Source organism: Episyrphus balteatus, chromosome 1 (assembly GCF_945859705.1).
Source record: "Episyrphus balteatus chromosome 1, idEpiBalt1.1, whole genome shotgun sequence".
NCBI classification, from domain to species: domain Eukaryota; kingdom Metazoa; phylum Arthropoda; class Insecta; order Diptera; family Syrphidae; genus Episyrphus; species Episyrphus balteatus.
The window spans coordinates 80758929-80781358 of record NC_079134.1 but is presented as its reverse complement, the minus strand read 5'-3'; the positions used below and the strand labels follow the sequence as shown (position 1 = coordinate 80781358).

Below are 22430 nucleotides of genomic sequence, written 5' to 3'. Positions count from 1 at the left end.
AATTTTTGTTCAGTGTTAATATTTGGAAAATCCTACTGCTGATAGCTTTACCAAAAAAACACGCCTATTGTTAATATAACTTTTAAAGTTAACTCGGGGTTAATCCTAAGAGCCTGACAGCCAAGTGATCTCGTATTAAAAATCTGATCCTCAACCCTAACTGTTGATATAAATTAATAAATATCTTTCTAAATTTATTTAATTGGAAATCTAATAACAAAGTGGAATATTTTACTACGATTTAAGTTTAAAAATTTTGAAATAGAATCTTAAAACTGAATCAAAATAATTTACCTTGATATCATAAAGTAGCTGCCTCCTGCCGGTACGACGCCATTCGTAGCAATTGCTGACATTGATATCGCTGTTAGCATTGTCTGAAAATAAATTGATTAAATGAATCAAACACACATATACAGTGTCCAGTAAAGAATGGATATAGTCCAGTGCATTTATAATTTGACCCAGCAGTTTGTACCAACCCCAAATTTTTTTTGCTCATTCGACAAAGCATTGGCTGAATATCATTACCCTGATTTTTCGCATTCGCAAAATTCACAATCTATTTATCCTACATAAAAGTTGTGTATGCAAGAAACGTAGGCAATTTAATTCCGCGTCTTTTATGTTAGAACACTTTTTCGATATTCTGAATATTAAAAAAGTTACAAGCCAAAAAAGTAAAAAATACCGAAACAAATGACAATTTTAAAGTTTTGAGGACTTTTTATCAAAATTATGAAAAAACGTTCCGAGAAAAGATTATTCACCCTAAAATTCTCTACAACTCTGCTATACAACTTTTTTTTCTATCTCTATAAATACAAAAGTTATTAATACTTTTTTTTCTTAAAAATGCTCTTTTTTGTTTGTGTTTTTTATCTTTACATTTTTCTTAAATTTTTTTTACCAAATCTTGAATTTTAAATGATTAGTGAGTATTTTATAGCTGTATGTTACAAGAGAAAATTCATTGCCACCAATTTTTTTATATTTAAGTCTCTTCATTTCGTAAAAAAAGGGGTATTTTTTAACAAAAAAAAAGTATTAATAACTTTTGTATTTATAGAGATAGAAAAAAAGTTGTATAGCAGAGTTGTAGAGAATTTCAGGATAAATAATCTTTTCTCGGTACGTTTTTTCATAATTTTTATAAAAAGTCCTCAAAACTTTAAAATTGTCATTTTTTGTCGGTTTTTTTTTTACTTTATTGGCTTGTAGCTTTTTTAATATTCAGAATATCGAAAAAGTGTTCTTAACATAAGAGACGCGGAATTAAATTGCCTACGTTTCTTGTATACAAAACTTTTATGTAGAATTAATTGAAATCGAGATATTCAACAAAAACTAAAATCCAAGATGTCTGGCAAAAGGTGAATTTCTCGAGTGCGAAAAATCAGGGTAATGATATTCAGTCAATGTTCTATCGAATGAGCATAAAAAATTTGGGGGTGGTACAAACTGCTGGGTCGTGAACATCATAAATGCACTGGACTAATAAGCCTGAAATGGCTGATAGTTACACTTATGACTGCTCTAAAACCACATAGAAAAAATTTCTATCGCAACCAGTTAAGAAAATATTAGCTTTTTTTCAATGTATTTTCAATGTCATCATCTTACGTTTTCGTTCACCAGAACCACGAATGAATAAATTTTATAATTTTTTGTTTATATAATCACAATAATTGCCTCAATACGTAAGAAGTTAAAAATTTTCATAACAATTGTACATTTTCTTAAAAAAAATTGAAATTTGTTTTTCGGTGCAAAATGTAAAAAAATAATGTTTTATGAAAAATTGTAAACACCTGTGGTATAAAAAAATCTATAGGAACTTAGGTGGCAACCTTTATTAAAAATATTTATTTATTTATTCACATCAATTAGAGGTCTTAACATCTACAATTAGACTACAAAAGGTCGAGAAATAAATAATCATTTATAAACAAAAACTAAATAGGCATAACAATATATAACATTCAGCAGGGGCGTACACACCATTGGGGCAAGTGGGCGGTGCACCGGGGCCCCCAACACGCCAGGGCCCCGTAAGGAGACAATGTAGAGAAGGCAACTGCAACTGGTTATAAAAGTATCGAAGCAAAAAGATAAGATACTTGACATGAATCACTTCGGACACAAGAGAGACAAATTATATTTCTCAGTGTGGCTGGCCACATAATATTTCATCTAAAAAAAAGCATTACCTTATAGTCCAGTAATTTTAGGTTTTATCTGCGGAAAAATTCCTACTGGGCTCGATTTTGGTATAGACCTTCGTTACGGCGTTGTTATGAAGATGTGACATTGATATCGCGTCCGCGTTAGAAGTTATAGAGGTCAAAAGGTCACGAAAATCAGTTTTTCGCATATATCTCGTGACCTGTTGCTCGGAGGTCAATAGGGGTCTATAGAAAATCTGTTCGTCATAAAATTATCTACAAATATTGCCTTATGCATTTTTCTGTAAATCCAACCGTTTTCGGAATAGAGCTGTTTCAAGCGTAGGCATAATACATGATACGTAATAATAGGTTTGTTTTATTTAAGAGTGAATAATTCAGTATTTGAATACTGAAAAATACATGTGTAATCTCCTTTGCTTTTTATTAATACGTTTTTATAAGTTTCACTTGTAATCGATATTCAAACTAACTTACTAACTAACTAAGTTACTTAGCTACTAACTAACTATTTAATAAAATCTTACCAATTGATTTTGACCCTCAGGTCAAAATTACCTACCCTGAGACGTTTTGGTCTCAGGGTAAAAACATTTGAGGCTCAAAACACCCCAAATCAATCTAAGACTACTTCAAAGAGTCATATTTCAATTTGAACAAATTTATGTAGTTTGAATAACTACGTTATAATATAGTCCGAAATCGGTTGGATTTACAGAAAAATGCATAAGGCAATATTTGTAGATAATTTTATGACGAACAGATTTTCTATAGACCCCTATTGACCTCCGAGCAACAGATCACGAGATATATGCGAAAAACTGATTTTCGTGACCTTTTGACCTCTATAACTTCTAACGCGGACGCGATATCAATGTCGATTTTTCACATCTTCATTACAACGCCGTAACGAAGGCCTATACCAAAATCGAGCCCAGTAGGAATTTTTCCGCAGATTGGGGTAAAAAATGCCTAAAATTACTAAAATAAATTGCTTTTTTGAAAGAAAAATTACATAAAAAAAATTATATCAAAGGAGCCCCAAAAATGTAGTCTTGCCCTGTTGCCCCGACAACTCAACGTACGCCCCTGATATTCAGTGTTTAATACAATAATTATATAAAAAACACATTACTTAATTCGAAAAGAACAAAAGTATTATTATTTTTCAAAGTGTATCTGCTTGTATGAAAATTAAAGTCAATATGATTTGAAATGAGATTAGTTTCTCTCACACAGCGAGTTGAAGGTTCGTCACACTGAGGGAAAACATAGATTGAAATTGAAACATCGTTGTTTCAAGGATGAACTACTTTGATTTATGTAACTTTAAGATACGAAACCATCAAAAATTAACCTTCTTTCCACGTTGATTTTAAAATGTTCATCTTCAACGCAAAATCATTCCGAATAATACTTAAATCAATGTGGTTTTCATTGATTTTACGTAGTTTTATGGTGGCTTTTCCCTCAGGGTACGAGCATAGTTTACCCTATGTTGCTTTGCTCGGAATAAGAAACGTTCTTTTATTTGACGCGAGGGAGTTTCAGTGAGAGGAATGCAACTAGCTATTTCATCTGAACATTGTTTATAAAATTAACGATAAAACAAGGAGAGACATGACACATTACGTCGCGTCGGTGGTCTAGGGACGCGTCTCAGTTATTGATCTATCATCTATCATTTTGAAAGCACGTTTTTGTATTCTGTCCAGGAAACTCAAATACGTTATCGGAGCATATGCCCAGATGTGACAATTGTATTCAAGTTTTGGTCGAATGTAAGCTTTATAGATTACAACTACATCAGGAGATGAGAAGAATTTCTTGCATCTTCGGAGAAAACCTAAACATTTCACAGCGTTTTTGGCGACATCGAATATGTGTTCATTCCACAGAAGGTGGTTTGTCACACTCATACCGAGAATGGAAAGTTTCTCATGTCATTTTCCAAAATTCACTCCTAGCTATATAATCACTCCCAAAAGGAGTGATTTCAAATTCCAAATTGAAAAAGGAGTGAATTTTTGGAGTGAATTCTTCACTCAAAAAGTTTTGAAGGAGTGACGGAGTGATTACCAATACTTCTACATTTATCATCATGAACTAGTTGTCAAATTCTTGGGTGGCTGTTTTAATTTTTTTTTGTGAACAAATTTATATTTAGCTATTTATTAAAAAAAAGTCAATTAAGTATTAAAAAAAAATCAATAAAAGTGAATTTAAAAGATTGTGTTATTATTTTTTTTTTATTTTGTATTACAAACACTTGCAAAGCAAATGTCAAATCACTCCACTTGTCAAATTCATCGTGAACAAATTCCAACATTGCACTAAAAAGGAGTGATTCACCCCTATAATTTAGGAAAACGATTAGTTTCCTCGATGCAAGTGCCACTCATTGATAGTGGCATAGGGGGAAGGTTCCGTTTTAATGATAGTAAGCAGCATTGTGTTTTTGAAGCATTAAATTCTACACGATTTCTTATTCCCCATTGAACAATGCTGTCAAGATCAGAATTTAATGAGCTTATCATATTTTGTCGTTGAAGTTCCACATCCGAAGGACTTGGGTGTGAATCCTCAAACGATTATGAAAAACTGAGGGTACTATCATCAGCGAAACAATTAAATGGATTAGAAGTTTCAGAGAGCAGAGATCATTAATGAAAATGAGGAAGAGAGTCGGAGACAAAACGGAGCCCTGGGGCACACCAGCGTTTATTTTGTGGGTTTCAGACTTGAAACCATTCAATACGACTTGTATTGAATGGCCCGAAAGGTAATTTCTAATCCAATGAAGAAGAGAATTATCGATACCAAATGCATGCATTTTCGATAAGAGAGCTTGATACCAAACTCTATCAAATGCCTTTGAAATATCAAGCGCAATAATCTTACTTTCTCCAAAACGATGTAAGGATTTGTTCGACTGTTCGGTGAGATATACCATCAGATTACCAGTGGACCTATTGCTACGAAAGCATGGGCGTAGCTAGAGATTTTATTTAGGGTGGGCCAGATGATATCGTCGACCTGAGGCCATAACCATGAGTGCGCAATTTTTTTACTAGGTCTATATAAGGCAAGTATTGGTTTCGTATCGAAAAAAAATTTGGGGTGTTAATCAAAATCAACATTACGATGGTGGAGAATTCTGAAAAAGTGGATCTAGGAATTCTTTCCGCGCGCCTGTACGTCCACCTGTACCCATTTCAACAGCCATAAACGCGTGGACAGATTTTCTTCAAATTTGGTACAGATGATTTTTATAGAACTCTGAAAGTTGTTTTTTTTTTTTTGTTCTTTTTTTACCTTAATTAGAAAGTGTACCTCCCATTAAAATTTTTGAAGTTATACCAAATAACTGGAAAACGGCTCTAACGATTTTGATTAAACTTTGAAGACGTAAAACTGCATTTTTAGTTTTTCTCAAAAAAGTCAAATAACAAAAACAAAAATGATTTAACAAAACTTTGCCCTAAATGTCGACTCTTCCCCAACATCAACAAAATTTCCTTGAAATTTAGGCTAGGCGCACACATGCGATTTTGATCGCGCGATTTTTCAGTCGCAAATAAGATGACAACAATTTCAATGACTGTAGACACAATTTTCAAATTTTTAATCGCGAGAAGCATGTGTGTTCACAGCCATTGAAATCCTTGTGATCCATTTTTGCGACTGAATAATCGCGCGCCTAAAATCGCATGCGTGCGCCTAGCCTTATATAAATGAAGCCCTTAAAATCTGTAAACTAACATAAAACTACCAGCAAGTACATGACACAGTCGTGCATTTTATTTACTTTGCTCCTTTAATTGGCAAATAATTCACCAATCTCTGTTGTTTTTAATAACTTAAAATTTGCCAAAAGTTAATTTTTAATAATATATTTGATCGGTTAATGTGGTGTTTAAAATAATAGTGGTTTAACTAATTTTTTTTTTAAATGTGTGTTTTTTGCTCAATGGTATCGTATTTTGTTAATTTCTTTCAATATAAAAAGGAACCAACTCCAAATACGCAATATATTTTTGATAGTTACTGGTTTTTGTTTTTATATTGTGTAGTGTAATTTATGATATTCCGTTTTTTAAAAGCTTGCTATATCGAAATGCAATTGGATGGAGTTACATCACTTTTATTTTGAGCGACACAAATGTTGAATTCAGTCACAATTTATGACAGCATTTGCCGATTGGCTTTAAAAACTGACCTTATTTAAGGTGCTCTTGAAACTTAAACCAGAAGTGTAGGTACATATAAAAATTTGTAAATAAAAGTTGTTGTATGAGGGTGACTATAAGGCCGTATGTTAAATATTTAGCAAAGGATACATTTTTGACACTTAAATGTATGGTGAATAAAAAATTATCTTTGGCTTAATTTAGCTGTGTGAATTTGGATACATTTTTAACGTAGATTATTTTTCTGCAAATCGAAAAGAATTAAAGTTTTTAACCCTTTCGAACCCAATCTATCAAAATCAATATTGAAAAATTTTTTTTCAGTATCATCGTATCAAAACATCACAACTAAGAAATATGAATAGCAAAAAGTTATTTTCCAAAATAATAAATAGCCCCCTACAACGCCTTTCCCCCTTCCTAGGGCATATTATAGGATTTTGGTGGAGGCAAGGTTGAGTGAATTCAATATTGCTTTTAGTTTCCTAGAAACTTTAAAATTTTGAAGAAAATATGCTCAGACCCAACCTAACACCCACCTTTAATCGGTGCAGGGAACTAACTTAAAAATTTCATCTGTTGTGCGTAATAATTATACTTTTCCGTTATATTCCATCATTTATGGTGGGAAATAAGTTTATCCAAATGTGTGTCAAAATATTTCTCCCTTCAACTTGAAGAACAAAAATACATTTAAGAAATTCAAAATAAATTAAATTGAGTTATATACTTACTCGTAGTAACATAAGTAGATTCAATTTAATTCCAATGTTCAAATGAGAAGCGGAACAAAATTTTTCTAACCCGAAATTTAATGCGAAGCGGAAAAATTTTTTGCCCACGTGAGGATCAATTTTGAGGTGTGAAAATTAAAAATTCGTGCGAATTTTTAATTTTCACACCTCAAAATTGATCCTACGTGGGCAAAAATTTTTTCCGCTTCGCATTTGAACATTGGAATTAAATTGAATCTACTTATGTTACTACGAGTAAGTTTATAACTCAATTTTATTTATTTTGAATTTCCTAAAAATGTATTCTTGATTTTACTTATTTCTTAAAAGTTTGTACTAGAAAAAAAGAGTGCAAAAACTTTGTGAAGACCCGCGATTTCCCATTTTCATTTTTCAGTGCAGACTTTTGTAAAAAAAATGTGCCAAAGACACCTCAACTAATAAGATACAGTATTGAAAAGAAAAATTATTTTCCACCTAGCACTTCACCCAAAAGTGAATTTCGTTCAAAAAAAAAAAAAATTGTTGTTCTCACATTCAGCGAGAACTAACTTCCCAAAAAAAGTGAAATTATTTCCTACTCTTAGTGAAGTAATGTCCCATAAGAAAGCCGCATCCCCCTCCCATATTCTTCTCACTTATCACTTATAGGTACTATGAACAATTGAACACGAAGCAAGATTTCGCTTTCTCCAGAAATGCGGCCTTATTTCTATCTCGAATGGGGTCTTATTTCTACACCCAGAGAAAAAACGCATAGTAATTTTTAATCCGTTCTACATTGAATCAATGGTGAAAAATATATTCATTAATTTTCTAAAAATCGTCCTATGCTTAACTTACAGTTTGTCACATCAATTTTTATAAGTGAGATGGCACAGTTGTAAAGCACAAGCTTGTCAACCCAGGTATAGCAGGTTCGATCCCCAGCGGATGCCAGTTTTACTTTTTTTTATTTTTTTAATGTGTGACAAACTTTGATTTAATGTGTGAACAACTTTGATTTAAAGTGTGCTACTTTGATTCAATCATTTTCCACTTTAGGCTAAAAATGTAGTGATTTTCCATTGATTCAAAGTGGTTTAGATTGATTTTACGTTGTTTTTTGGCTCAGTGTATATTGCAAGTGAAATAAGGCCCGTCGGGCGTTATTTAGGTTTTTCCATCGAAATAAAGCCGCATTTCAAATGGGGCCTTATTTCGTAGGGCTTTATTTCACGTCACCGTTACTCTCATGTTACATGTAAGTAACATGCACTGCCTATGACCACCAAAAAAAGTCGCACAACTGAGAAAATGACTTTTATGGAACAATAATGTATGTATGCTAATTCTTCTAAGCCAAAAAACAAAATACTTTCTGGATTAACATTTCTTATATCTTTTTTTCAAAATTATGACCATATATAAAAAAAATTGAAAAAAAAAAAATGTGAATTTCAGTCCCTTTTTCGATAAAAAAAAAAAAAATAAGTATAATATTCGACTTTATCTTTCAATTAAGCCATTGAAACCTAAAAAATTATTTACTGGAATTTTTTACGAAATTTTTAAAAATAAGTTACATGAGAGTATCGCTGGGTCCGAAAGGGTTAAAAAAAATGTATAAATATTAACAATTTTCAAACTTCCAACACGCGTTGTCATGTTTTCATCATCAACAAAATGAAATATATTGAAAAATATAATAATAAAATAAAAATATTCCTAATACACACTCATAATGTTGAACTGCTTTCTTAATTTTCTTTCTTTATTTTCAGTTTTTGATTAGTAATTCACACAAAATTCTGCAAAGAATGTTATATCTGAAAATAAAAATTTAACCGGCCCCCAGAGAAGGATACATTTTTGACAACTGAAATTAAAAAGTGTGAAAAATGTATTCTCGGCTAAGTATTTAACCCGATTCACACTCGGTCTAAATATCGAAATAAAGTCTTGTGCAAAAATTTTAAATTGAAAAAGCTAATTATTGAATCCGACGTTTTAGTCTGCTCATATAAACGGGGTATTTATACATATCGCTGGCTAAGAAAAATATATGTACATAAGCATAAGGCTGGTTCAAAAAAATCCAATTTTTTTTTTGAATTTATACTCCGATAGATTGCGAGACATCTCTAGAATATACTCAGCAAATATAAGATCTTTGTACTAAACTAATGGGAAGGTCCTTCGCTTCCCAATTTTCCATTTTTACATTATCCTTCTACTAAAAAAAATCATGTTTTTATAAATCGGCTTTTTAGGTTTCTTAACATATTCTTGTAGGAAATTGAACGCTCTACAAGAAAGGCCTTGGCCACCATTTTCGAGTATCTAACCGTTTAAAAGATATTTGTAAAAAATTAAATTTAATTAAAAAATTAATTTTAATTAAAAAATTAATTGAATTATTAAACATACATACATACAGCCCTATAATTCTCAGCAACCGATATTATAAAAAAAATGTTAGTGGGAGCTAATACCAGACTAAAAGTTCCGTAGAACTGTCAATTTTTCTAGGATGGGCCATTGATTTTTTAGGGTGGGCCTGGCCCACCTAGGACCCCCCTTCCTACGCGCATGTACGAAAGCCGTACTGCCGGTCATTAAGAAGCTTCCGTTCTTCGAGATATTTCTTAAGCTGGAAATTAATCAGCATTTCCATGACCTTGGAAAGAAGGGACGTAAGTGAAATCGGTCGATAATTGGAGGGTGAGGAGGATTCGACTTTTTTAGAGACAGGCTGGACAAATGCTGTTTTCCATCCACTCGGAACTAGACCAGTAGAGAAGAACAGTTGAAAAAGCTAACGCAGTGGTTTTGCCAGCGTGGAAGAACACCTCTTCAGAACGATGGGAGGGATACTATCCGAGCCAGCGGATTTGTGTATGTCAAGGTCTTTCAGGACTCTTGCCACTGTACGAGTGCGAAAGAAGATTCGTCCCATGAATCCGTTTACACACTCAAGTACTGGAGGAGTTACGACACTATCTGGCAGTGTAGAGTTGGCAGCGAACTGCCTTGCAAGAAGATTAGCTTTCTCAACAGAGCTGACAAAGGGAGTGTCATTGAAGACAAGCGTTGGAACCGCAGATGACGAAGAGATTTTAATGTTTTTAGCATTTTTAATGTGGGGCATTGAAGTATTTCTTTTCTTAATTTTTGATCATGCAGGAATTTGGTTGTCCGGAAATGGGCGTTGCTGACCTTTCTAGCCTGTTTAAACTTTTTCCGGTTTTCCTCAGTGGGATTGGCTGTATAACAGCGGAAGCTTACCTCTTTAATCCTGATAACCTCTTTCCAGCTTGAGTCAAACCATGCATTGTCTTTCGGTTTGATTGTTTTAACCCTATTTGGGAAAAAATTTCTCATTCCGGAGAGAATTAAAATTGTGATCATATCTGCACAGGAATCAACGTCACTATCGAGGAAGCATAGCGACCAGTTAAAGTTTTTAAAGAAACCGTAGAGTCCCTCCCAGTTGGCTTTCTCATATTGCCAAACAGTTCTCTTTGGTGATTTTTCTTTAACTGTATTTTTGAGACATGAGAAATTTGCAGATATGACTCAATGATCTGACTTGCCTAGAGGCGATAATATACTAACAGTGTATTTATCTGGGTCCGAGGTAAGAAACAGGTCTAGAGTGTTTTCAGCTTGGCCCACAACGGCCGAAATTCGAGTTGGCTCGTCAACAAGCTGAGTTAGATGGTTTAACTCAGCGAAGATCTCAACATACCTTCCTTCGGGTGTTGTCTGGCCAGAATAGCGAAGCCACGAAGAATTGTGTACACTGAAATCGCCCGTAATGACGATTTCAGTGTGAGGATACAGGGAAACAATCCTTTGGATGGAGTCGGACAGAGCATCAAATTCGTTAGAAGTTGAATTACTGTCCAGGTTGGGACTTCGATAAAATAAACATGTATGAATGATGCGCTTATTAACCGTGAATTTTAACCACATGAAATTAAAATTTGTGTTTACACACAGGCCGTATTGTGGTTGAAGATGATAAGCTACATCATTTCTAATATATATGGCGAGACCGTGGTGAGAAAAGAATAATGGCACCAATACCCATTTAGATTAAATTCAGAACAATCTGAATTTTCACTTATTTGAGTCTCACCTAATGCCAAAACAGCTGGCCTGTTTTGAACAGTGTAAATGTACACATCGCAGAAGTTCGATCTAAGCCCACGAATGTTGGCATAATCGACCCTAAATGTACCTACCATTTAGATATGCCAAAAGTTTTAAAAACCTTTTCCGACAATTAACTATATTGTATATGTACATATATGTTATATAAAATCCAATTTGAGCTTCAACAAAACAAATTATCACTAGTGTTATGCCTTAGTGACAATTTGTTACGATCCGCCCCTGGTTATTTATTAACACACACAATAGCAATGTGAAATGTAACTGACATGATTTTTATTTTGTAACACAGTGTAATCACAATCCACAATCGTTATCAAGTCAGATAGCACGAAAGATGGGGGGAAGGAAAAGAAAGGATTACTCGTATGCACTAAACACTAAAGACAGTTTGGGGGACGCGAGAGTTTTTTTTTGATGAGCCGTTGATTTGTTGTTGATTTGACGATGCTAATTGCAGTGGTTGTTTCTATTGTTTTTGCACTTGGTGGGTACATGATTTTTTTTGTATTTAACACTATTTGTAAAGTGGGCATTTGTTGTTTTTTTTTTTTTTTCTTTAATTGTGGGAGAGGTATTGCGGTGTTGTTGTTGTTGGATATTTTTCTTGTTTGTGACACGAAAAACTTTTTTTTCCGTCAGGACAAGACTTTAATACGTGCGTTGCCGATGGGAGGCAGATCGGCTATCAAATTTAGCGAGGGAGTATACAAATTTATCAACGATACAAGGAAAAGGTATTTGATATGAGGCGACAAAATATCACTTATAAACATTACTGAAAACATTTTCCTTCTATTTTCAAGTGACTGAGTTCCAAGAAGTTTACATCTAGTTGAGTAAAACGGGATTTCGATGTTTCAACCTAATTTCTGAATTGTAAACCTTGAAAAGTGGGGAGAGTACGATAACTAAGGCGGCAAGAATTAATAACGGTATTTTGTAGAGGAGGGGGTCTATCACCCCCCGCCTAGGCGGGAGGGGCAATTTTCTAAAATATGACAAAAAATAAAAAAAAATATTAAATAACAACGGTAACACTTACAGTTATAAATGATACCTTTTTTCAAAAGCCAGAGTTGCACACTTAATTCGAATTTTTTAATCAAATTATTTCAATTAAATGATCGCAAAATCATCAACTTCAAAGTCAAAATTTGGGAAAAAAAGTCTAAAAAAACACATTTAATACTATTTTTATACCATATGCTTTTATATCTTCTAGTTTTTGAGAAAATTGAAAATTGAAAAAACTTTCTTTTTATCAAATTTGTATTTTTTTAGTTTTTTCGTGTTTACTTATAATTCTTGCAATCAGTATGCCCAGTTGCAACCCCCCTGCTTTGGCTCACTATTATAGGATTTGGGATGGGTGCGAGTTTGGATGTAGGAAAATTTTCTTCAGAATTTAAAACTTTTTTCGAATTCAAAAGAAACTTTATACATACCCAACCTTGACTCCACCCCAAATCCTATAATGTGCCCAAGCAGGGGGGTCGCAGTTACCCATCTCACTTTGAAACGCCTTGAACTTCGTACTTCTACCATTTTTATTTATTTTTTAGTATTCTTTTTAAAAATATCGCGAGATTCTTAGGACCAATTTAATGGCCTAAGCGAAGCAACGAAGTTGTCTGAGCGGGACAGAGGATACAAGAGGGAGTTTAAGTCTTGAGAGCCTCAAAGCGGGCCAGGCATGATACTTTAAAGTTAAAAAGCTGTTAATATTGGCGAAAATAGCCAAATTATAAGGCAACCCGGCCGATCAGCTCTGATTTTGAAGATTTTTTTCAAACGTAGGTAGGCAATTAAAAATACTTTAAAGTTTAGATTAAAAATTGCCATTTTTTTTTTTTGCTTAAATTTCATGAAAAAAATGATAGCAAAAGATTCTCTAGGTAATTTAAAGAAAAAAATATAAGGGAGTAACGGACAATCTTCCATCGTTTAAGCCATAAATGCAATTTTCTCATAATCTGACTTCAAACAAAAAAAAAATATTTTGAAAACAACGGCAACACCTACAATATTTTAAAATACATTTTTAAAAAGCTCTTTCTTATCTCCTAAATTTAAATCCACTAAATTTAATTAAAAGTTTTTGTAAAAATGGTCCTCAAATTCAGAATTTAAGAAAAAAAATATTATTAAAAAAATTTAAAATGACTCTTTTCCAAACTTTTTCTGATAAAATATGAATTTATTTTTAAAAAAATTTTGGTCATAAATATTATCAGTTGAATTCCTAAGCATAAAAGGTAAAATATATCACACTTTTGAAAAAAAATTAAAAATTATTTCAATTTCAATGGGTTTTTTTTGATAAAAACTGAATTTTTGGATTGAAATTATTAATTTTCTCAAAGACTTTGGTAAATAAGAACTTTAAATTTTTGCTATTTAACTTTCAACAGCAAGGGTTATTAAATAAATAAAAAATAATTATATATTTAGATGTTGAACTTTAAAAAACAAATAAGTTAAATTTTTTTTCAAAACGTCTATTAAAAAAAGTTCTTCGAAAATGAAATACTTTTTAATTTTTTTCATAAACCGTAATATATATTGACATTTCCTTTTATAATTTCAAATCATAATAAATGTGACCAACAAAATTTGAAAATAAATGCATTTTATATCATAAAAAAGTTTTAAGAACGACATGTTCAAATTTTTTCAATAATTTTTTTTTTTCAAAATCTGAGTTCAGTTACCATTCTTTCAAAAGCCCTTAATTCAATTAACCTAATTTTAATTTTACAAATATGACTAAGCTTCTAGCTTTTTCAATTTAAATATTGTAGGTGTTGCCGTTGTGTTCAAATATTTTTTTTGTGTTTGAAGTCAATTAATAAGAAAATTGCATCTACCGCTTGAACGATTGAAGATTGTCCCTTAATTCTATTTTTTTTCCTTGAATTTCCTAGACAATCTTTTGGCATCAATTAATTTATGAAATTTAAGAAAAATTTTTGAAAAAAATTTTTTTTTGTTCACAAAAATCTTCAATTAAATTTAAAAAATCAAAACGGCAACACCGGCAATTTTTAATCTATAGATTTTAAAGTATTTTTAATTATCGACGTTTGAAAAAAAAAGATCATCAAAATCTAAGCTGTTCGACCGGGTACCCTAATATTGCCAATTTTTGAGCTTTAGTTACTCCACTAATTTCGAAAACCATTGATTGAAATAACTTGATTTAAAAATTAACTTTCTTAACTGTAAGTGTTGCCGTTTTTTTTTTTTAATAATTTTTTTTTTAAATTTTTTGTCATATTTTAGAAAATTGCCCCTCCCGCCTAAACGGGGGGAGCAAGACCCTCCTCGCATAGTGAAAAATGCTTGAATTTGACTGTTCTACAAAATTCCGTTCTTATTTTTTTGGATCATTTCCATTCTATTTGAATATCTAAATATAGTAGTAAGAATTCCAAATCACACAACAGTATTCTAAGTTTGTTCTAACATATGTAGGAGTTAAATAAAGATTTAAGGACAAAAGGGTCCTTGAAGTCTTTTGAATAACGTTTAATAAAACCTATAAACCGAGAGTCCACAGCAAATTTTGGGAGTGGAGGTATAACCAAAATCGCGACCTTATATAGTTCTTAGGGGGTTTAATATCGCGAGTTTTCCAATTGTTGTGAGTAGGCTAAATTAACACAAAAACACACTCTTAAAATAAGGACTGATGCTCTGCCATGATGGAGCCATCAATTCAAAGCAGCCATTATTCGTTTTTAGAACGCATAATGCTATAAGACTGCATATACTCACATTTTGGTTATATGTATATCCATTCCCAAAATTTGCTGTGGACTCAAGAACAAAGTTATAGTAGGAGAGCTAGTGGCACATTGGACTAAGGTAGCTCATGTAAGGCTAAAATTTCTTACAGTGGTAGTTTTTAGCATGCTAAGTAAACAAATCTGGGTCTGGCAGACCTCAGCGGTGCACATCATATACATATATATATATGACCTTGAAAGTGCAACTTTCAACTTTTTATTCCCAAAATTTGACTTTGAAATCGATTATTTCAAAAACTGTTGATTAAAATAACTTGATTTAAAAACTTAAATAAAATGTAATATTCTGCCTTTTGAAAAATGTATCATTCATAACTGTAGGTTTTGCCGTCGTTTTCAAATAGTTTTTTTTTTATTTTGAGTTCTTTTTTTATGAAATTGCCTTTCCCTCCTAAACGGGGTGAGATAGACTTGGTAGGTCTTAAGGGCTCATGATAAAGTTGATGTTCTAGCAGTTTCACGAAAGACTAATTAAACGTAGCTAAATTATTCACAGATAAAGTGGTAACAGAGAAGACACGTACAAGTCTTTTCCGTGAATGTCTTCGTCTGTTAATAATTTAGCTATTTTGAATTAGTTTTTCTAGAAACTTCTAGAACTTCAACTTTATCATGAGCCCTTAAGATCCACCAAGTTTCAAGAAAAAATATTGCTTCTTCACCGATATAAACTAAATAATAAGCGTGAAAATGTCCTAAAAATGCATATGGAATGGCAACAGCCAAGTCGTTGATAAAAATAAAAAAAAGGGAAAAAGGTGACTTCCTTGCGGAACTCTCGAGGTTACTTAAATTGGACTTGAGAGCACTTGATCAATACAAACGAATTGTACACGATCCCTTAGATAGGACTCCAACCATTTCAAAATATTTGAGTGAAAACGAAGTAGTTTCAATTTTTCAATCAAAACAGTATGACTACTCTATTAAAAGCCTTCGCAAAATCAGTATAAATAACATCAATTTGGTAGACTTCTTCGAGTTTATTTAAAACGAAATTGGAAAAGATAGAAAAATAAGTCGTTGTGGATCTTCCTGCAATAAAGCCATGTTGAAAAGGTGAAATATGCTCCGGAAAAAAATGTAAACTTTTCACATATAGTTTTCTCGAAGAGTTTCGGTGTACTTGATAATTTACAAATAGGACGGTAGTTATTTACTTCCTGTTTGGGGCGATTTTTATGAACTGGACAAAGAAATGATTTTTTCCACACTGAAAGAAATTCTCGCTCCTAAGAGAGACATTGAAAATGTAATAAAGGGCTCAGATATAGCAAGTACACATTTCTTCAAAATTATTGGTGGACTTTCATTAGGGCCTTGCTTGCAATCGCTATTCAAAAGACAATCTTCGATTTCCGAAATATTAAATTCTAACTGTGCAATGTCAACCTTATAACCATGATTAGATAATTCGGCTATTCTTAATCGATCTAAACTCGATTTCGAATAATTTGATTCGAAATAATATGCGTATCTAAAGGGAATTACGAGATGATAATAGTTTTTATTGTATCTAGATGAGGCTGGGTAACAAAAAATCGAAATCCTTTTTTTGATTTGATTTCTAGAAACCTCTAGAATACAGGGTGTCCCAAAAGTTGTTAAATATTTTTATTTTGAAAATTAATTGTGTAAAACCTACGCCATAAATTAAAAATTGTAAAAGGAGAGGGTTTTGACTTAAAAAAAGGATAGGACGTTTGTAGGTGTAACCGTTGATTTTTATTAATTTTTTTTAAATTGCCCCTCCCCCCCCCCCCTTCCACGCTAAACGAGGGGAAATAGACCCCCCTCCCATACGATTTTTTTCTTGTCTCGACCAACCTACACGCTCTAGCTTTTTGACACATTCCTTCTGAATAACCCTGTATATCAAGCAACCATAAAAAAAGGTATTTTTACCCCCCTTTTCCCCTTCTTTGTGTCCCTTTTCGTATTGTTATAAGGTATTAATCTATGCTAAATATATGTATATTCTCGTATACATTTAGTTTCATAGCTGATTAGATAAAATTAAATAATTAATAGACTAAAAAAGACGTTTTCCTCCTTTTGCCCCTTTTTTTGAGTGATGCAAGGCTTTTAGAGCATACAGGGTGTCCCAAAAGTTAACGTCGAAACGAAAACGCTAGATAGGGTAGGTGGTGACAGTTATCATAAAAATAATTTAAAAAATCGCAGCCATAAATTTTGTGAGTTATGGGCATTTGAAAAAAAGTCGAAGAAATGGTCACCCTGTGACGGTTTTTCATTTGCCGTGACTACAAATCTTAATTTTTCTGCGATGCAGTGCATTTATTTTACACTACAGTTCATTGAATTAGAGTCATGTAAAATTGTTTAGTACTTAGTTGGGCAAAAAAGTAATATTTGATTTAAGACTGATGCAGCTGAGTTAAAATTTTTGAATGCATTTGATAGCAGGCTTATTCAAGGTTCCGTAACCAAAGAAAAAAATGAGAAAAATCAAGATTTGTAGTCACGGCACATGAAAAACCGTCGTAGGGTGACCATTTTTTCGACTTCTTTTCAAATGCCCATAACTCCCAAAATATATGGCTGCGATTTTTTTTATTATTTTTCTGATAACTGTCACCACCTACCCTATCTACCGTTTTCGTTTCGACGTTAACTTTTGGGACACCCTGTATACTGATCAAATATTTGCTCTTTATATTAATGCGAAGGTCCTCCATTTTTCCATTTTTACATCAATCTTCTACTTAAAAAAAATAATTTTTTTGTAAATCGACTTTTTAGCAAATTTCAAAAAACCGTTTAATAGATATTTGAGGTCCAAAAATCGAGAAAATCTTTTCAAGTTCGTTTTTTGTTCTTAATTTTGTAACAAATTGAAAAATTAGATATAATAATAAAACGGGCAAGACATATTCTTGCAGGAAACAGATTGCTACACAAAAATGGTCTTGTATGCTTTTTTCAGTAATCTAAAAAAAAGCATTAAATTAATTTAAGGGGGATGGGACCACCACATAAACGGCTCAAAGTTTATAAATTGGTGAATAACTTTCACATTTGTAAAGATAAATTGAATGAAATAAATTTTATTATTTAGTTAATAAACATGCCTTAAAATATTCGACCTTTAAATTTAAAAATTTGGTCGTTATTTACGACCTATTTGTTTTTGATGCTTCATTGTTGATTCGAAGCACAATAGAATCATGTCAACAAATTAACGATGATGACACTCAAATAAATGCATTAATAAAAAGTTAATCTTCATTTGCTGAAAAATTAAATATTAGTCCTGAAAATGATTTTTTGAACTCGTCGATTTCCAAAGAGAATTGATGAAAACCCTGAAACTGCTTTTGTTTTTAATTTGGAAACATTTTATAGGAAAGAGTTCAAAATGGTTCTTCAAACTTTTACGTCAAGCGTAAAAGATAATTTAATAGATAATTTAACCATTTGTGAAATTAAAAAAAAAAAATTAATACCCGCTTCTACATAGAGGCAATGCCACAATAGAATTCGTCGCATCTATTGTGGAATTGGTTCACTTTTTAGAAAGAAAACGTGGCATGCTACTTATCTGAATTGCAAATTCTTTTTTTTTTGCTCACATTTCGACGACATTACCAAAGTGATACTAAAACTAAGAAATGTGATTCCGTTAGCCTTCAAGTTAGTTTGCTACATTTGAACCACTTTTCTGACGTCAGCTTCTTGTTAGCGGTCATTTTGTAAGCTTAAAATAGTTCTCAATTGTGCCCATGATTATGAAAGTGGACTAAGTCACTTTTTGTATTGTTTAAAGAAAAACGTACATAATAATTTTCCTATAACGATTTAGTTATATTTCTTTTATGAAATCACAAGAGGAGCAATAAAGAAGTTTATTTACTGTAATTTTGCTTTTAAATAAACCATACCCCTTAAATAATAATTATTTTAAGGCTAGATTTGTGGCCATTTTTAGGAGTGACTTAGTCCACTTTCATAATTAAGGGCACAATTATTTGCGTACGGCCATGGGTGATGAAAGGTTAAATTCTTTGATGGTGCTTTAATACTCAAAAGACTGCATTTTGATTCTATTTGCAATATTAACAACAACTACTGGCTTCCTGAAATATTAGTTAAGGAATTCTACTATACAAGAAAACGCCCATTGCCGTAGACAAGACACTTGTGTTCACACTTGTGCGCACATTTGTGTGTACACCGCACCACAGACGGCACACCGATCATGACACCGACACAAAAAAATCAAAAAGTTTTGATTTTGTCGCTCCGGTGTGCCGCTTAAGGTTCTTCCATCAAAAAACTCAGTACTTCATGTGTAATTGTGGTTCTTGTGCAATGCATAGGTGGATTTGGTATTATGTTTTTGTTTGTGCTAAGTGAATCTCTCATAAAATGTTCTCCCTGTCTGTCCTATGTAATATTGTTCACAATCATCACATTTTATTTTGTAGACGCCAGAGCATGTTTTGGTGTCTTTTTTGGATTTAGGTTTTAATATTTTTTGTATATTATTGTTAGTTTTAAATGATATATTAATGTTGTGTTTTTTAAATTCGTTTTTTATTATTTGTGGTAAAATGTTTCATGATTCATTCGATTGATATGTATTTTGAACTTATTGTTGGGTTATTGTTGTTGTTGTTGGTTTTGTTTTGATTTCTTATTTTCTTTTTATTTTTGTAAATAAGTTTGTCTATCATTTCTGGTTTGTATCCGTTTGTTATTACTATGTGTTTAAGTGTTTTATTGTGTTGACTTCTTCGTCGTAGTCTTTTTTACTATAGTACTATCATGAACGTGAATTTATTAGGTCCGCTTCCTTTAACTAGGGTGCGCTGCGGTAGCTTTATTCCAGCTTTGGAAAGTAGAATGAAGAAATACAATACGTGTGTAAGAGGGAGAAAAATACTTTCATCTTTTTAAAAGGATAAAGAAAAAAACGGAAATCATATGTTTGAATTTCGACTCCCTGGACATAGCGGAGGAGAAATGTAAACAAACTTTTCTGACGTCAGCTTCTTGTTAGCGGTCATTTTGTAAGCTTAAAATAGTTCTCAATTGTGCCCATGATTATGAAAGTGGACCAGGGGCGGACTGGGTGTCAAAGGGCCTCCCGGGACTTTAAGGAAAAGGGCCACAAATACATAACTCACTTTTAAAATTTTTAAAAAGAAAAGTTGATAAGCAGAAACTGTTTCTTGATATAAAGTTTTTTTCACGTTTATTGATCTATAATCTGTGAACAGGCGGATCAATTTATTTGAGTGATTAAAAATTAAAAAAATGTACAGGGCTAAGTTATATAACATTCATTTTAAAACGTTAAGTGGGTGTTACTTTCAGTTAAGTCAAAAGAAAGTATGTATTCTTTATATATCTAATATAAGGTCTTTATATATCAATATATCGGATGTCACTTTTCATAAATGTCCAGCTCTTCCAAAAATACAAATACAAATCGAAAAAATCTTTATCTTAATTTGTTTGACTAATGTAGAATGTTATTATTATTATTTGATCTCAACACAACGTTCTAGAATGATATTATAGCCCAGGCAAATTAGTAAATCAAATCGCATTTTTCGCAGGACTAAATTTTTTCGTGGAATGTATTTTGGTGAATGTCTTTATCATAAAAGTCAATTTTTTGGGATGGTATTATGTCCAAAGCAGCCGCCATCTTGGAAAAGAGATTGGTACCATTTATATTTAATAGCTCCATTTTTACTCATTTTAACAGTCTTATTCACAATAAAATTATCTAAAAAATGATGTTCTAACGAATTCCGTGGCTATATTAAATTCAATATTATAACTGGTTCCGGTTTGTCTCGAAAGGTGGGGACAAATTGACATTTTTACTTGCGATATTGGTACTATAGGGCAAGTTAAAAATTCGAAAAAATAATCGGACTTGAGATAACAATCAGACATAACATTAAGATGATAGAGCATGCTAAAAAAGTGGGTCCCGCTATTCTGGTCTGTCTGTCCGTCTGTAAGTACCGCAAGTTATAGCCTAAACTAATAGAGCGATTTTTTTCAAACTTGGTAGTTAATAGTTTTGGGTGATTCCCTGGAGGACAAATTGAAATTTTATTTAGGGCCAAAACTAACCGTACCTACCTGTCTTTTGAAAAATCGATTTTTTGAAAACGGGTTGATATATTTTATGGAAATTTCGTTTTATTATTTCTTATAAATGGCATACCAACTATATTTTTTGAAAATGTTAGAAAAATTTTATATATAAAAAATTATTTTTTATAAAACGGCTTTAACGATTTTCGAATTTTTTCTGAAAGTTCCTTTTCATGGAAGATATCAAATAGCATAGGTACTTAGTTTTGCGTAAAAGATCATTTAAAACGGTGTTTAATTAATTACAAAAACAGATTTTATTTATTTTGACGACTTATAGAATTCCTTAAAAGTATCAAATTTTAATTTTCCCTAATTTTGTTCAGGGGGCCTATTACATAATACGAAACGAACGGCAAAACAACGATAGCCACGACAAACGATAGTCGCGACAAAGAGCGACTATATAAAACGATAACGCATAAAAGAAATTGTACCAGATGAAACAGGAAAAAAAATCCTTTTTCAAGCGCAACTAACTTCACTCCTATTTGTGACTGTCAAAATTGGCTCAGTAAACAAACGAAAAAAAAGTAAATTAAATTTCTAAACTTTGCTAAAAATGTGTTTTCAGAGTGTATTTGTAGATTTTTCACAAGTGGACATAAATAAGAAAATACCTAATATAATTATACTTGTGTTTAAAAGAACGTACGCGCTTTTGAAGCCATCGATGTATTTTTCCGGAGGTGCACTTGCATTGAGAGTGTCTGCGAAAATGTTCCAAAGCAATTTGGATTTAGCCTTGGCTTGGACTTGGGTGTTTGGCAAGGTCGGGATTGTTTTCCATACATGTGATAAGAAAATCCATTTGTTAACGGCCTATTAAATGTATAACATATTTTATTATTTTCATACTTCATTTCCAAATACAATGTATTCACATCGAAAGAGGGCCTACATTGACTAAAGCGCCACAAACAAAATTCGGTGGGCCTTCAAAGATCTATAGGGGGCCTACATTTACTAAAACGGCCACAAGCATAATTCTGTGAACCATGAAAGATCGAAAGGAGGGCCAAAAACAAAATTCGGTGGGCCTTCAAAGATCTATAGGGGGCCTACATTTACTAAAATGGCCACAAGAATAATTCTGTGAACCTTGAAAGATCGAAAGGAGGCCTACATTGACTAAAGGGACACAAACAAAATTCGGTGGGCCTTCAAAGATTTATAATGGGCCTACATTTACTAAAAGGGCCACAAGCATAA

At 32.3% G+C, this 22430-nt stretch overlaps 1 protein-coding gene across 7 annotated transcripts in view; it reads right to left on the bottom strand.

The window, feature by feature from the left end:
• LOC129907232 (solute carrier family 12 member 6) overlaps positions 1–22430 on the bottom strand; it is a 758459-nt gene that overhangs the window by 402940 nt on the left and 333089 nt on the right. For all 7 annotated transcript variants that reach the window (XM_055983333.1, XM_055983338.1, XM_055983332.1 and 4 more), the window contains exon 5: positions 295–377. In XM_055983333.1, coding sequence (XP_055839308.1) covers positions 295–377 — 83 coding nt within the window. The remainder of the gene's footprint in view (positions 1–294; positions 378–22430) is intronic.